Source organism: Aplidium turbinatum, chromosome 1, assembly GCF_918807975.1.
Source record: "Aplidium turbinatum chromosome 1, kaAplTurb1.1, whole genome shotgun sequence".
NCBI lineage: Eukaryota > Metazoa > Chordata > Ascidiacea > Aplousobranchia > Polyclinidae > Aplidium > Aplidium turbinatum.
Genome location: NC_137472.1, coordinates 13,075,622 through 13,091,463, shown reverse-complemented (window position 1 = coordinate 13,091,463; position 15,842 = coordinate 13,075,622). Strand labels below are relative to the sequence as shown.

Sequence of the window (15,842 nt, the reverse complement as noted above, 5' to 3'; positions counted from 1 at the left end):
AACTGGTACACATTCAGTATGTGTATGTGTGTATCACCAAAATCCTAAATTAATGGTTGAATCTTGTTTGAAATGTTCATTAGATGACTTGAAGGCAGTTTGTGTGTGTTCAACAGAGAATGAAGCATGTATGATGGGAAGTTGCAAAGAGTGTCCTGGACAAGATGTGCTTATGCAGCATCTCCTTAGCTGTGATGAAATACCAGAAGATGTAACATACCAGCAATGGATTAGTACAGATCGGGCTCAATTGATCACATTAGTTGAATCAAAAACTGAATTCACAGAAAAGCTTTCATATCAGATTATGAAATTGACAAGACATAGTTACACTGCTAAGGCACAACATAAGTATATGAACAATTTGAAGACAACCATAAAACCGAAAACTGAAATCATTGTTCAAGGTGACTTTGCAGAAAATTACTCATATGTAGTACAAGATGAAGTGCAAAGCTTCCACTGGGATAATAGGCAGGCCACTTTACATCCGTTTATTGCATATCGTTGACTGGCAGATGGATCACTTGAACACAGAAATGTATGCATCATAAGCGATATCATGGAACACAACACCTACACAGTTTATGCTTTTTTACAAGTATTTATTGATTATTTGAAAGCTGAATTTCCTGAACTTGAAAAAATATATTATTTTACAGACGGCTGTGCTGGCCAATACAAGATCAAGTCAAATTTCATCAGTTTATGTAATCATGTCAAAGATTTTGGCATCAGGGCAGAATGGTACTTTTTTGCTACTTCGCATGGAAAGAGTGCATGTGATGGTATAGGGGGACAGTGAAGCGCCTCTTGACCAAGGCAAGTTTGCAAAGGCCTTACAGTGATGCTATCCTTACTACCGAGTCAATTATGACATTTTGCAACGCTAACATACAAGGAATTCAATTTTTCAATGTCAAGCCTGACCGGTATGAAGCTTGCAAAGAAAAATTGAAAAAAAGATTCTCGTTGGCAAAGACAATAAAAGGAACACTAAAATTCCATAGATTTGTTCCGATTTCTGAAACAAAGTTATTCGCGTACAAACTCAGTGCTCAAAAAAATCTGCCTGAAATAGTGTCAGTGACAGGAGGGAGAGATGAAGACCTTGCACTTGAAACTCACGGAGGGGGGTATGTTAATTTTGGTTTGATTCAACGTTCGAGTCAGCACAAATCGATTTAATTTTCCCGACCGGTTGTATTGTGTAACAACAATGCCCAATAAGAAATGACGACGACGTTATTTCTTAGACGCTTGAAGCTTAAGCTTGAAGACGCAAAACTGCCCGTTCATGAACGCGTGATGTCATATGATCGGAAGCATTACTTTTCTTTACTGCCGAAGTACCATTTATCCAATTTTGTATCATACTACTTTTTTAACTGGGCCCCGTAGCTTTTCTAATTCCGATTTGTTTCCGTCATAAAATTCTTTACAAATTTTGCAAAATACTACACTAACTTTTCCTTCTGTACCCTCTGTTTCATAACCTATAGCAAGTAAGTTCCACTTTTTAACTGTATCTTCCTTTACCATGATTTATATTGGCAATGACACTGGTAAAGAACAAGCATTCGATGAAAGAATAACTTATTGCGTAACAATTAAGCCAGTATCAAGTTGCAAACTTTTTGTATAGTTCACATGAGCATTGTCAGCGCATAAAATTGCACTTGTTGTTGTTACGCAACCAGACATCTATCACAAACCGCAATTAACAAAGCTCCCTATAAAGGTTAACGCGTTAACCTATTACTTACATGTATTCGACGTCTGTTGATGCTGTGTGGTTCGTTGTGAAAGCGGCACGATCGTTTCTGATACAGCTGGACGAGATAACGGAAGGCGAAGCGCGATAAGGAGTAAATGCTTACAATAATTTGACGTCTACTGGCGTTGAATCAATGCAAATAGGGTGATATTTCTATAAAAGATTCAATTCTCCCAGCTGAGCACGTGTCTAAGCGCCGGCGAAGTAGAAAGTAACCCAAATAAAAACATCAAGCAATTAGTAAGATTGAATCAACCTCCTAGTCTGGTGTGGTCTAAGAAAATTAGGGTTGTTTTTGTAATCTTGTGGTCCTTACAAGCGCTCGTGTGGCCTCGGCATGTTTATTGCCGAGGCCAATGTGCCATTCATGCATCTGCCTCGGCAATCACCTCGGCAATTGCCGATTGCCGAGGCTAATTTCGAAGACTGCATAATTCTATTCGAGGAAGGCTACACCCCCTGCCAATTTCCAATAATGAAAGCAACCTTTTTCAATTAATCAAGATTTTGCATTTTGAATTATTTTCCGATTTCAATTGGAGTGTACTGTCATCTACTTCATGCTTTAATTTCTACTTTGTTATCTACTTAATGCAATAATATTGCGTGTCAATGCGTGACAAACTGTGAGGCGGGAATTTATTGGTCTGACATAGGAGTTGCTTGTTACATCATAGAAAAAATTACGAAAACTCGTCTTGTAAAAGTCTGATGCGGGAGTTTATTGGCCTGACATAGGAGTTGCTTGTTACATCATAGAAAAAATTACGAAAAAGCCGTCTTGTAAAAGTCTGATGCGGGAATTTATTGGCCTAACATAGGAGTTGCTTGTTACATCATAGAAAAAATTACGAAAAGTCGTCCAGTAAAAGTTTTCGCCGACATTCCAGTTTTATTCAGCTTAAAGATGCAACCGAAAAAGCGTTCAAAATTGCAGCCCTCCATTGAGTCATTTTTTGTTGCGTCTAGTCAGGATTTCAGCCAGCATGAAAGTGACCAAACGCCTGAACGAAACGAAAGTGTGCCACTGCCAGAAGGCATTAGCACGATCAGGGAGGTAGAAGAACCGAGCACGAGCAGGATAATCGCTGTTGAAGGGAGAAGCTATCAAAAATCGTGGGAGAGCGAATTCCCGTGGCTAGAATACGATAGATGCAAAGATAGAGCATTCTGTCCGATTTGCAAATGAGCAATTTCGCACAACAAAGTAAATGTGGCGTCGTTAACTCCATTAATTCAGAACTCTGTAAAAGTTTGAACAGAAACTGGGTATGGTAACTGGAAGAAAGAAAAACAAGGTATCAAAAAACATAGGGATAGTGGTATTCACAAGGATAGCACACAAGCGAAATTAGTCTCTGAGCAAGGTCTCCAAGCTGTTTGTTTGTTTGTCGTATCCAGGTTTACACCTGGTGGTTGAAGATTTAGATTAAGTGGACGGGAAGGCAAGGAAGCCAATCTTCATGTCCACCTTCAAGCATGCCTTTAAGTGTCCTGCCAAAGACACAGCTGAATGCTCATGAGCGGTGTCGAACCGGCGCCCTTTCGATTGCCGTTCCATTGCTCTCACCACTCGGCAATGCAGCCGACAATTGCTTTATCCGAAAAGACATGTAAAAAAATGCAACAAAATCGTGATGCTATCAAAGCAGTATTCAATTGTCTTTTGTTTCTTGGTCGGCAAGGCATTGCTGTTCGTGGTCACACTGACAATCGCTCAAATTTTTGCGAATTAATGAAACTCCTGGGAGAATACAATTCAAATGTAGCGGAGTGGCTCAACTGTCAACGGTACAAATGGTTAAGCCATGAAATATGCAACGAAATTTTGGAAATGCTTGCTCACAACGTGCTTCGTAATGAAACTGCTAATGTCAAACAAGCAAAGTATTATTGTATCATGGCCGATGAAACAACCGATGTTACTACTAAAGAACAACTTTGTTAATGTGTTCGGTATACAGATGAAAAATGGAAAGTTCATGAATCACTTCTCGGTTTAATCGAGTGTCCATGCACTGATGCGGCGACTCTTCATAAGCTAATATCTGATGGATTGACTTTTCTTGGCCTTGACCTTTCCCTCTGTCGAGGTCAAGGGTATGATGGAGCTGCTGCCATGGCAGGAAGACTTTCAGGTGTGCAAGCTCGCTTTAAAGAAACTCGCCCAGCTATGCTTTATTTGCATTGCGCAGGTCATCAAGTAAATCTGATCGCACAAGATTGCTTCAAATCCACTAAACAAGGACTGCATGCAATATCAGTGTTAGGTGCTGTTGTTAATTTTATAAAAGCATCTCCGAAAAGACTAGCGAAATTTAATGATTTCATGAAGATAAATGAATCTTCTTCCTCGCCTTCATTGCGCCTTCTCTGTACCACACGCTGGGTAATGCAGCTCCCAGCCGTAAATGCTTTTCTTGACCAGTATGAGGTCATACTAGATTGGCTTGACACAGCATCGAAAGAAGATGGCATGGATGCTGTCACTCGAAACAATGCCATTAGCCATGTTTTATCCATGGAGAATTTTGACGTTTACTTTTCCTTGCGTGTCCTGCAAAAGCTTTTGCTTATTTTAAGCCCTGTACATATCGCTGTTCAGAAACGCGGGATCAATGTCGGAAAGGTACGTGAATTATTGGAAGCCGTATCATCAACAGTTTCTTGGAATGCAACAACAGAAAGTGAGGCATCTGCGTTGATCGACGCATGTAAAAAATCAGCTGTTGATATGGGTTTGCAGTTGCCATCTTTGCCGCGTGGCCGTGGTAGACGTACTGCAAGATCTTTCGATGACCAGCAACAGCAACCGTTTTTTTCTACCGTAGATGCTTACTACCAAAGCATTTATTTAGACGTATTTAAACAGTGTTCTTCTTCACTTTTGTCACGTTATTCACAGCAGGACATGAAAACGATCAATGACATGGAAACAGTTCTGCTTGCCAAGGATCAAGCATCGGAAGAGAACAGAGCGGCTTTTGAAAATGTCACTGCCACATATAAAGATGACATAAACCCAACGCTTCTGCGTCTGGAATTGCAACAGCTGGAAAGTTTTCAACAGCAAAAACAGATTTTTGTTTCAACTATGTCGCAACTGCTTGATCTATTTGCAAGCAATGAAACAATTTCATTAATGCTTCCAAACGTGGTCTGCATTGTGAAAATATACTTATCGTTGCCTTCCACCACCTGCGAGGCGGAGCGATCGTTTAGTGCACTCAGGCGCATAAAAGCCTACTTGCGATCTACCATGACGCAACAGCGATTGAACCACATCCTAATTTTAAATGTTTATCAAACTGAAGCTTCACGGTTACAACTTGACCAGTTGATTAACAATTGGATTGACAGAGCTGCTGTTCGCAAAAATACTTTTGCCAAATGTTAAGTGTCAGAGCAGCAACGTAACAATAAAATTCACGACATACTGTAACATTGGAAACGTGCCTTTAAACTTTTAATTCGTTTAAGAACTTGCCTTTTAAGTTTGTACCTTGTGTTTCGCATTTTGCCTTACGCCTTTTCCATGATCTCTTGATTGGCTGCTGTTAAATACACTTTCCTGACAGCGTTGCGTCATTTCAAAACTCGAGTTCCAATAATAAGTTCAATCGTTTTAGTGCGCAGTTATGTGGGCGTTTACGTTGCTAGTTTATGTTGAAGTCTGAGTACATGTTGAGATTCAAATAAAGTTATCTGTTTGCTTTTGAGAGTTCGTCCGAGATAATTTAGACTTTGTTTTAAAGTTGCTTTGTAAATTATCAAGCTACAAATCAGGTGTGAAAAAACAATTGCATCTACGAAACACGCTTAGTAAAAATCAAACAAAAACATGCAGTTTGAAAGTTTTTAGGTTACCATATTGTGCTATCCGCCACCCCGTGCAAAAATAAAAGTCGGCGCCTATGCTTGTACACACTCAATGGGTTGATCAAATTTTGGTAAAAACAAGATAGCAGTATTCAGAACACACATTATCTTGTTTGTGGTAATTTACTAATGCAAGCTATTGCCAATAGCTTGTTTAAACATGTTTTTTAACTGATAGCTTAGCAACGATTGTTTAAACATGTTTTTTAACTGATAGCTTAGCAAAGATGTATAGGCTATGCTTTATAAGTGTTGAAACAGAAGTATATTCCTTTCGTGTGATGTAAGGTCTTAGACACTTTGTCATTGATGCTACTTGCAGATAATGTGTGATCTTATCACTGACATTTTTAGCTGTCAAAAGTAAGTGCATTTGTCAGAAAAGGTTAATGTTCCTTTCAAATGCCCACCACCCATGTTGACTATTGTTAGTAAATACCAACCCTGAATGAAGAAATTTTCCCTTTAAAGTGGAGTTTTTCAGCACTGCTCAGTGTTCACATGGTGAATAAATGCTTCATTATACTTTTCCTGACAAGTATATATAATGTTTTACCCATATTCCCGCAATGCAGGATAAAGATACAAAACAAACGTCAAAGATGAAAACATATTTTATTTGGGAACAAGAACAAATTTAATGAAACAAACAAAAATCTGATGTAGTTTTGATTCAATATTATTTGAGACATTTGAATGCTCACATTGTGAAGCAGAGAAACAGGACACTGAGCACCTGGTCCTAACATGCCCATTAACCAGAATCCCAGGTGGCTTCGAAACTGTACACGAGTGTGGTACTGCATTTAACAACTGGCTGGACCAAATAATAGACTATACTTGAGATGTGCTAACCATAGGACAGTGTTACTACTATTTGAGATGATGAGAAATCTTTATGGCTTGTGTGTTGAGACTTGAGATCTACAAAATTGCAATGAAAAAATATAGCCTACCAGACATATGGTCTGATTTGAAGTAAGTTATAGTTTATACAAGTTATGATACTGTTGTTGAAAGAGACGCTATTGCAGTATTGCAATGAGTTTACCCTAATTGCTGCATATTAGGGTGTGGCTGGTGCCTACCAAAAATTAAATACTTTACTAAACCAGCTCTTCTTTTGGTATACTCTGTGGATGGGTGATACAAACTCACCTGCAAAATTTCAGCTGATTTCGACATTTAGGTGTAGCACACGGGATTTAAAGATTGTGCAATCACACGCCACCAAAAATAGTCAAAAATCGCTTGTTTTTTTAGCATTTTTCAATAATACAAGCATATTTTCAACTATAAAATGTATTATTGGCCTATGTCAAAGTAAGTATTGTTTGCATTATAATATTTGGGTATTATTGTGATAATTTATTTGCTTTTTCTCCTAATTTCCATAAATTTTTGGTATTCTTTTTTCGTCGAAGCAACGAAAAACTTTGATTTTTGAAAATTTATCATTTCATACAGACACAGTACTACACAAACACAGTTAAAACCAATATTAAATACAATACACATTAGGGTGTGGCTGGTGCCTACCAAAAATTAAATACTTTACTAAATCAGCTCTTCTTTTGGTATACTCTGTGGATGGGTGATACAAACTCACCTGCAAAATTTCAGCTGATTTCGACAACATTTAGGTGTAGCACATGGGATTTAAAGATTGCGCAATCACACGGCATCAAAAATAGTCAAAAATCGCTTATTTTTTTAGCATTTTTCAATGATACAAGCATATTTTCAACTATAAAATGTATTATTGGCCTATGTCAAAGTAAGTATTGTTTGCATTATAATATTTGGGTATTATTGTGATAATTTATTTGCTTTTTCTCCTAATTTCCATAAACTTTTGGTATTTTTTTTCGTCGGAGCAACAAAAAACTTTGATTTTTGAAAATTTGTCATTTCATACAGACACAGTACTACACAAACACAGTTAAAACATAATACACATTAGCATAGCAACAATGTTTATGATGTATACAGAAACCAGGTTTTTAAACTGTCCCCAGAGGAACGTTCACGCTGGTTAGGAAGAACCTTTCGATCGTTTTCAACAACTTGGAGAATGTTCTGATACTTTTCTTCAGTTTTGGAGTGATGTAAGAAATCAGAAGCAAGCTTCACTCCTCTTTCAGCAGTTTCATTTGAAACATTCACTGTTGATAATAGCTTTTTATACTTTTTGTCGTATCCAGGCTTACACCTGGTGGATGAAGATTTAGATTAAGTGGACGGGAAGGCAAGGAAGCCAATCTTCATGTCCACCTTCAGGCATGCCTTTAAGTGTCCTGCCAAAGACACAGCCGCATGCTCTTGAGTGGTGTCAAACCGGCGCCCACGCCCATTCGACTGCCGTTCCAGGGCTCTCACCACTCGGCTATGCAGCCGCTTTGTTGATAAGAAGCATCAGACTCCCAACTTTCAACAGGTAGTTCAAGGAATGCTGTATCAATTTTAAACAAATAAAAAAACATCCATGAAGCAGTGCCGACAAATTGATCTAAAGAAGATGACGATGATACCTCCTTGAGAAACTGGGGTTTTCCATAACCTTTTTCAGCAGCGAAACCAATTCGGTTGATAAATTTTGTACCTTTATCAAATCTCTTAAAGTTTTGTTGCAATTTTTTTCTTTGAGGACAAGTTAACCTTTGAACTAAACAGGGGAAATGGTATCAAATCTTCTGTTACAAGGTACCAGTGATGCTTTGCAAATGAAGCGATTGCGATAGTGGAAATTTCTTCATCAACATCTCTATATGCGAAAAATTTACTTATTAGTTTCCAGGTCATTGTAAGGTGCATCAACTGCAATTTGACAAGTAAACCACCATGGCACATACACAAACACTATGAAATTTACAAATCGTTTCAACTTTAAAAATTGTGATGATAACAAAATTACATTTTTTTTTCAATTCAGTTCTAATCTTGTTTTCAAAAAGAACAATCTTAATTGCTTACAAAACTCATGCCCCATCCACCGTGCCTTATAGAGTGCACCAAGCTTTAGCATCGTGTAATTATCAAGTTCCACTAAGTTTGAGCCAGCGTATTTCAATGAAAGATGCAACATATCTCTGTAGTCAATTAGTCATCCCTGCACCGAAATCTCGTATTTGCAGCCATCATAGAGGTAGCTGTTTCAATTGGTTGTGCTTTACAGTCATATAAAAACTCTGCATTATTAACATCATTCCAATTGAAAACATTCAATTCCGCAAAAGCCTGATTTGTAATACTGTCCCAGTTTGTTCTAAAGCGATTAAATAAAGTGTAATTTGGTCCTCTGGATGCTTCTGATTGCTGCTTTAGCCTTTTCTGAAGCCATGGGGACTTCATCAGCTCCTGACGTTCTCTTGTTCAAGCACTTCAAAACAAGATGGCAGTTTATTGACCAGACTGCATTTGAAGACTCGTCAACTGATGATTATACAGCCAATGCTGTGGTTGACATCCACAATGAGATGGTGAAGGTCTTGGAGACGGCTGTGAAAGTCACTCAGCCAAGAGATGACTACATAGAACTACTGGAGCTGGCCATTATTTTTCTTTGAGCTGTCATTCCTCAAGGCATCCACTTTGTAGCTCCCGGAGCCATGCACCAATGGATGGCAAAAGTGATCTACACTTTCAAAGTCTGGATTATTCTTTCACAGTTTAAATTGACAGCATGCCAGCAATGAGGATTGCAGAAACTCTGCATATTCTTTTCCCACATCTACGTTGATGTCGTTGAAGCATGGGAAACAGCGAGCATTGTTGTAAAGGGCAGGCCCCAAGAAAGGACCTAAAGCTGATGAAGCAATTGCAGAAGTATCAAACGATTAATGCTGACATATCCAACGCTACAGTGAAAAAGATTGCAACCCAACTGTGGTTCCTTTCTGAGCAGTTGGTTGGCTTGGCGTTGTTTGATGACGTTTTGGACAATGGCTTGGGCAAGATGGTTGTGGCTAAGAAAGAGAAAGAAGCGGAAGAAGAGCCATTTAAGCGTGCAACTATCGACTTAAGACTCATTCAAGAGAAGACTGTAATCGACTTTACGATTAGGAATTCAACACTTCTTTTCAAGAACTTGGGCTTTTGGTTGGTTTCCTTGAATATCCGGCAGCTCAGTGGAATGATCACAGCCTAGCTTCATTGCTGCAAAAAGCTTCATCAGCACATTGGCTGTCACCAATGACCATGTTGAACGTGGCGTTGCCTTAGTTAAGGATTTCTCTGGCCCTCTCACAAAGGACGAGGAGCAACTGCAGTTTGCATTGAGAGTTGTTGCTGACCACCGTAAAAAGTTCTCTAACATCCAATGAAGCATGAAGCAGACCTTACTGGGCAACAACAAGTGATATTTGTCATCATGACACCCCTGCCGATGAGCATTGAGCACCTAATATCCACTGTTAAGGAACACAATAAAATGGGGGGACACAGGCATGCGGGCGTTGGGCAAAGAGCAACTATGGAAATACTTATATATATATGTGTTCTACAGTATACCTCATTACCTCATCTGGGTGGAATTTCGGATCCATTGAGCCACCTCTAAACATTAATCAATATCAATGAAATTTTACACATGGTGTTTTTTAACCAAAAGGAACATTTTGGCAGGGTCAGACCAACAATTTTCCAAAATAATTTTTTTTAGTGTACAACTAAGGACCACCCTATTTGACATAGGCCAATAATACATTTTATAGTTGAAAATATGCTTGTATTATTGAAAAATGTTTAAAAAACAAGCGATTTTTAACTATTTTCGGTGCCGTGTGATTGCGCAATCTTTAAATCCCGTGTGCTACACCTAAATGTTGTCGAAATCAGCTGAAATTTTGCAGGTGAGTTTGTATCACCCATCCACAGAGTATGCTAAAAGAAAAGCTGATTTGAATAACATAACGGCACCAGCCACAGTGCCACACCCTACAAAAAAACGATAAAACGAGCTCCTTTTTTTAAAAACAAAAAAAAACGTTTTTTTACATCTCTAATTGCAACCCATTGCTTTTTACCCATAGTAAAGTGTTTTTATAAATCATCATGCTAATGTTTTCCTAACCTTTTATCTGCATTACCATCCAGAAGTTGAACTTCATTTTCTGCTGCTCTAGAATGACCAAACTTGTCTGTATCCATTTTGTCAACCACGACAATAATATCCTTTAGTACCGAAATGAGACATTCCTTTCTGTGAATAGACATTCCAATTCTGTCCAAGCTGAGATCGCTTTTGCTCTTCCGCAAAAGAAAACCAAAGGGTTCATTCGTGGCCATCTTTTGTCTCATAAAAAGCAGTTGAAGGACTACGGTATAAAGACAAATATTAAATCAACCTTTGCAACTTGAGCAACATTCAAATCAAGTGAAAACAGATATAAAAAACCATAGACTCCTTAAGTAAAGGACTGGAGCCTCCCATGCTCGGGGTTTGTAACTTGAGTCCGAATGATTAACTTGAGTCCTGGCTTAAATGACTTCTAGAGAAGCTAGAAACACAATCTTGGATTCTATATTAGGGTTTTTGAGGATGGCAAGTTCAATAGTGTTACTTTCAACAATACCTGAGGTCATTTTCAAGGTCAAAATATCATATTTTAAGGTCAAATTACAGAATTTTGGTCATTTTCGCCCACTTTTGCGTCTAAATCGTAAAGCAAAACTGTTTCAAAGAAGTCTGTGACGAAATATGATATTGTGCACCTACCGCATCTATTGTGTAAGATATTTTCTCTACACTGCGTAAGTTCTTTGAAGTTCTTTTTATTTATTTTTGGAAATATTTTGGTGATTTCATATGCCCTAGCAAAACATTGCGGTTCCAAGCCTTTGTGACGTAACAATTTATTGAAATCAAAGCTGTAATTTGCATGGCAAGACTGAAATGCGTTGCTGGTTTCATTTTGCTGAGTTGTTATCCTTTGTAGATGCACCTTTAGCTAGTAGTATAATGCTGCTTGTACTACTTTAGCTAACATTCAATTGAAAGCTTATGTCCTCAATGTAAGTAACAAAGAAAAGCCTTTGGGATGCCTCAGGGGGCAAGAAAAGCTTTCCAACTAGTGATAGACATTGTCTATTATAGTGTCATCTTGTTATGTATTGTCAATTTGTGTATTATATTGTAATCATTGACTCTTTTAGATAATAGCCACAGTGTTGAGAAATACATATGATGTTTATGTAATAGCATATTTCGTCACAGACTTCTTTGAAACAGTTTTGCTTTACGATTTAGACGCAAAACTGGGCAAAAATGACCAAAATTCTGTAATTTGACCTCAAAATATAATATTTTGACCTTGAAAATGACCTCAAACGGTGTTGAAAATAACACTATTGAACTCGCCATCCTCAAAAACCCTAATATGAAATCCAAGATAGTGTTTCTAGCTTCTCTAGAAGTCATTTAAGCCAGGACTCAAGTTAATCATTCAGACTCAAGTTAAAAACCCCGAGATCGTCAGTTTCCAGTCCTTTACTTAAGGAGTCTATGTAAAAAACATAGCTATGACAGATTTTTATTTGTTCTGAAACTTTTGCATTATTTTAGTTCTGCTGACTCAACAAGCGACATCATAACTGATAAATTTATACAAGAATCATAATTAGGCTAACCAGAACAAAGCAACTCCACTGTATTTATTAGCTATTATTATGATAACACAAAAATGATATTGAGAACAGCTAAAGACAAATCGGTGAGGAAACATTTGTGGAGGCCATCTTGTAAAAACAAACATTTTACAGAATCGTGAAGACAAACCGAACTCTCCACAACAAAAATAGTTTTAAGCTTTTTTTGCAGAGTTTGCATCAATAAATAAAGAGGTCTCATCATATGATGCATATCCTAGCCCATAGGCGTAGCCAGGGGGGGCAAAAGGGGCCATGGCCCCCCCCAAATTTTCAAAGTTTGGATTCCGAAGTTGAACTCTTTGTTGAAAATATAATATAATTTGTATAAATTTATATCGTTTTCCAAGACATCTGGCTATTAACAACCCCCAGGACTTGTTTTAGACACACAAAAAGACACCAATAAATTTTGCAAATCGTAAATCGCGCAAAGTTTACGCGATTTATGCTTCTTTTAACTAATCTGTGGAAGCAATTTCAGAATCGCTTACTCTGTTGGGTTTTTGTGTAGCTGAGTTTTTTGTGTTCTCTAATTTTAGCCGCAGTTTTTGCCCGTTCGTGTGTAACAGCTACTTTTAAATAAGTTAATAGCTGTTTATCTGCTATAAATTTCATACAAATATTACTCTAAAAGTGTTTCCAGAAAGCGCTATAATCCATTATTTGAGTGTAATTTTGCAAAAATTTTCCGGGGGAGCATGCCCCCGGACCCCCCTAGAATACGCGTGCCTTCGGCACGCTCTAACCCCCCGCCAGCTTTATTGCTTCCCTTGCTTAATCCACCAGGATACGCCACTGCACATCAAGTGGCGATGTCTTAAATCAAACACTTTGTCGTTCTCTTCAATTCATCAAATATTTGGCCCCCCCCAAATTTTTTTTCTGGCTACGCCACTGTCCTAGCCTACACAACACAATATCAGATGCAAATCTTTGCACCCTGAACAGTTCGTACCCTGAAAAGATCAAGAGAAAAAATTAATAAAAGCCGAAGTCGCTGATCGCAGTTTCCACAAATTTTTTTAATTTTCCCCCTGAAAAGATCGAGAGAAAAAATAGCACAAAGCCGAAGTCGTTGATCGCAGTTTTCGCAAACAAACAAACTGAAAAGATCGAGAGAAAAAAATAGAACAAAGTCGAAGTCGCTGATCGGAGTTTCCGTTTTTTCGCAAACATTTTAAAATTTCCGGTAATGATCCTAAGAATTTGCCGAAGTCCTGATCGCAGTTTCAGCAAACATTTTAAAGGGGTTAGGGTTAGGAAAAGATTGAGAAGAAAAAATTAAAAATAGCCGAAGTCACTGATCGGCAAACAAACAAACTGAAAAGATTGAGAGAAAAAATAAAACAAAGCCGAAGTCGCTGATCGCAGTTTCAGTTTTTCCGCAGTTTCCGCAAACATTTTTAAATTTCTGGTAATGATCCTAAGAGTTTGCCGAAGTCGCTGATCGCAGTTTCCGCAAACATTTTAAAAGGGGTTAGGAGAGTTTGCCGAAGTCGCTGATCGCAGTTTCCGCAAACATTTTAAAAGGGGTTAGGGTTAGGAACCGATCGAGAGAAAAAAATTAAAAAAAGCCGAAGTCGCTTATCGGAGTTTCCGCAAACAAACAAACTGAAAAGATCGAGAGAAAAAATAGAACCGTTTTTCCGCAGTTTCCGCAAACATTTTAAAAGGGTTAGGGTTGATCGGAGTTTTCGCAAACATTTTAAAATTTCGGGTAATGATCCTAAGAGTTTTTGTTTGTTTGCGGAAACTGCGATCAGCGACTTCGGCTTTTTTTTTATTTTTTCTCTCGATCTTTTCAGGGTACGAACTGAGGGTATGAACTGTTCAGGGTACGAACTAGGTTGCATCCGCATCAAACTCCTTGCCACACAAGCTACTTTTGAAAACAGAATTTCTGCTAGAATTCTCACAATTGATTGATTGAATCTTTATCCTCGGACAGGGAAAGCTTCTTGCAGAGCTTATTCCTGGCAGTTTCGCATACTTGTAGGGGCTTTGAATCACTGACGCAGGCCCGGTCACCGAGATTAACAGCTAGTGAAGTTTCCGATTGTTGAAGTCTTGTTGCCGGGGAACTATTCCATCCATTAGATGCCGCTGAATGGAGAGCAGTTCTTAATGTGCGTTGCTCAAGCGAACACCCCGAGAGTCGAACCAGCGCCGCTTGATTTGAGCAAATTTATCTGCAATGTGCTGCGTGGCTGGTTTTAGAAGTTTTTAGAAGCAGAGACAACAGAAAGGGTCCGTAAAGTATTACAAACTAAAATACTTTTGGATCATTGAAGAGACCATTCTTTTCAAACGGCAAAAAAGCTACTCTGGCAATTTGGCTGTACAGACAGCAGTCACGTTGCAACAGGTAGTGAAGAAGACTCAAGTTGTCAACCTCCTCGCGGTGAGTCCTGGTAACTGCACAAAACAGGCTAATGACAACAAACAGAGACACATCAGGGCGTCTCTGGGGTGGTAAAAGGATAAACCCTCGGCCCCAGAGAACGAAGAAAGAAGCCAGAAAAAGTCCCAACATTCTACAGCTTAACGTTGAAGGCCTTACGACTGCTAAAATCGATGTCGTACAAAGAGTAGCTCAACAACAAAAGGCCTTTCCCCATAAACATTGGCTCGTGAAAAACACGTGAATTTCTGGGGGAACTCGTGTAATACTGGGGTACATTCTTTTTACACCTCTTTAACACGTGATTAACACGAGTTTTTTTGCACATGTCATCAATTGCAATAATGCTTTATATCATATTTGAAGTAAGTTTTTCAACTCTAGAATATCAATTGATACGTTTTATGTTAATATCTTTGAAAAATTTCTGCAGTTGCATATTCACTTGTTTCTGCATACTCACGTGTTTTTAACGTGTTATACACGTGTTTTTTACACGCCAGTACCAAGTTTGTTTCATCTTGTTTTTTTCGTTTAAAATAATTTTTCAACTCTAGTAGGCTATTTGATACGTATTATGTTAATATCTTTAAAAAATCTCTCCAATTGCATACTCATTTTTTTCTGCATACTCACGTGTTTTTAACGTGTTATACACGTGTTTTTTACACGCCAGTACCAAGTTTGTTTCATCTTGTTTTTCTCATTTAAAATAATTTTTCTACTCTAGTAGGCTATTTGATACGTTTTATGTTAATACTTTTAAAAAATTTCTCCAATTGCGTATCCATTTTTTTATGCATACTCACGTGTTTTCTACACGCCAGTACCAAGTTTGTTTCATCTTGTTTTTCTCGTTTAAAATAATTTTTCAACTCTAGTAGGCTTTTTGATACGTTTTATGTTAATATGTTTAAAAAAATTCTCCAATTGCGTATTCATTTTTTTCTGCATACTCACGTGTTTTTAACGTGTTATACACGTGTTTTTTACACGCCAGTAGCAAGTTCGTTTCATCTTGTTTTTCTCGTTTAAAGTAATTTTTAAATTCTAGTAGGCTATTTTCTATTTGATGCGTTTTATGTTAATATCTTTAAAAAATCTCTGCAGTTGCACATTCACTTTTTTTTGTATACT

The 15,842-nt window shown here is 38.0% G+C and overlaps 1 protein-coding gene and 1 pseudogene across 1 annotated transcript in view; one reads left to right on the top strand and one right to left on the bottom strand.

The window, feature by feature from the left end:
• Positions 1 to 10,942, bottom strand: part of LOC145781484 (uncharacterized) — a 30,919-nt gene extending 19,977 nt beyond the window's left edge. The window contains exon 1 of the mRNA XM_082593231.1: positions 10,728 to 10,942. Coding sequence (XP_082449357.1) covers positions 10,728 to 10,942 — 215 coding nt within the window. The remainder of the gene's footprint in view (positions 1 to 10,727) is intronic.
• Positions 134 to 5,174, top strand: LOC145774896 (zinc finger MYM-type protein 1-like; annotated as a pseudogene).
• Positions 10,943 to 15,842: the final 4,900 nt, after the last annotated feature.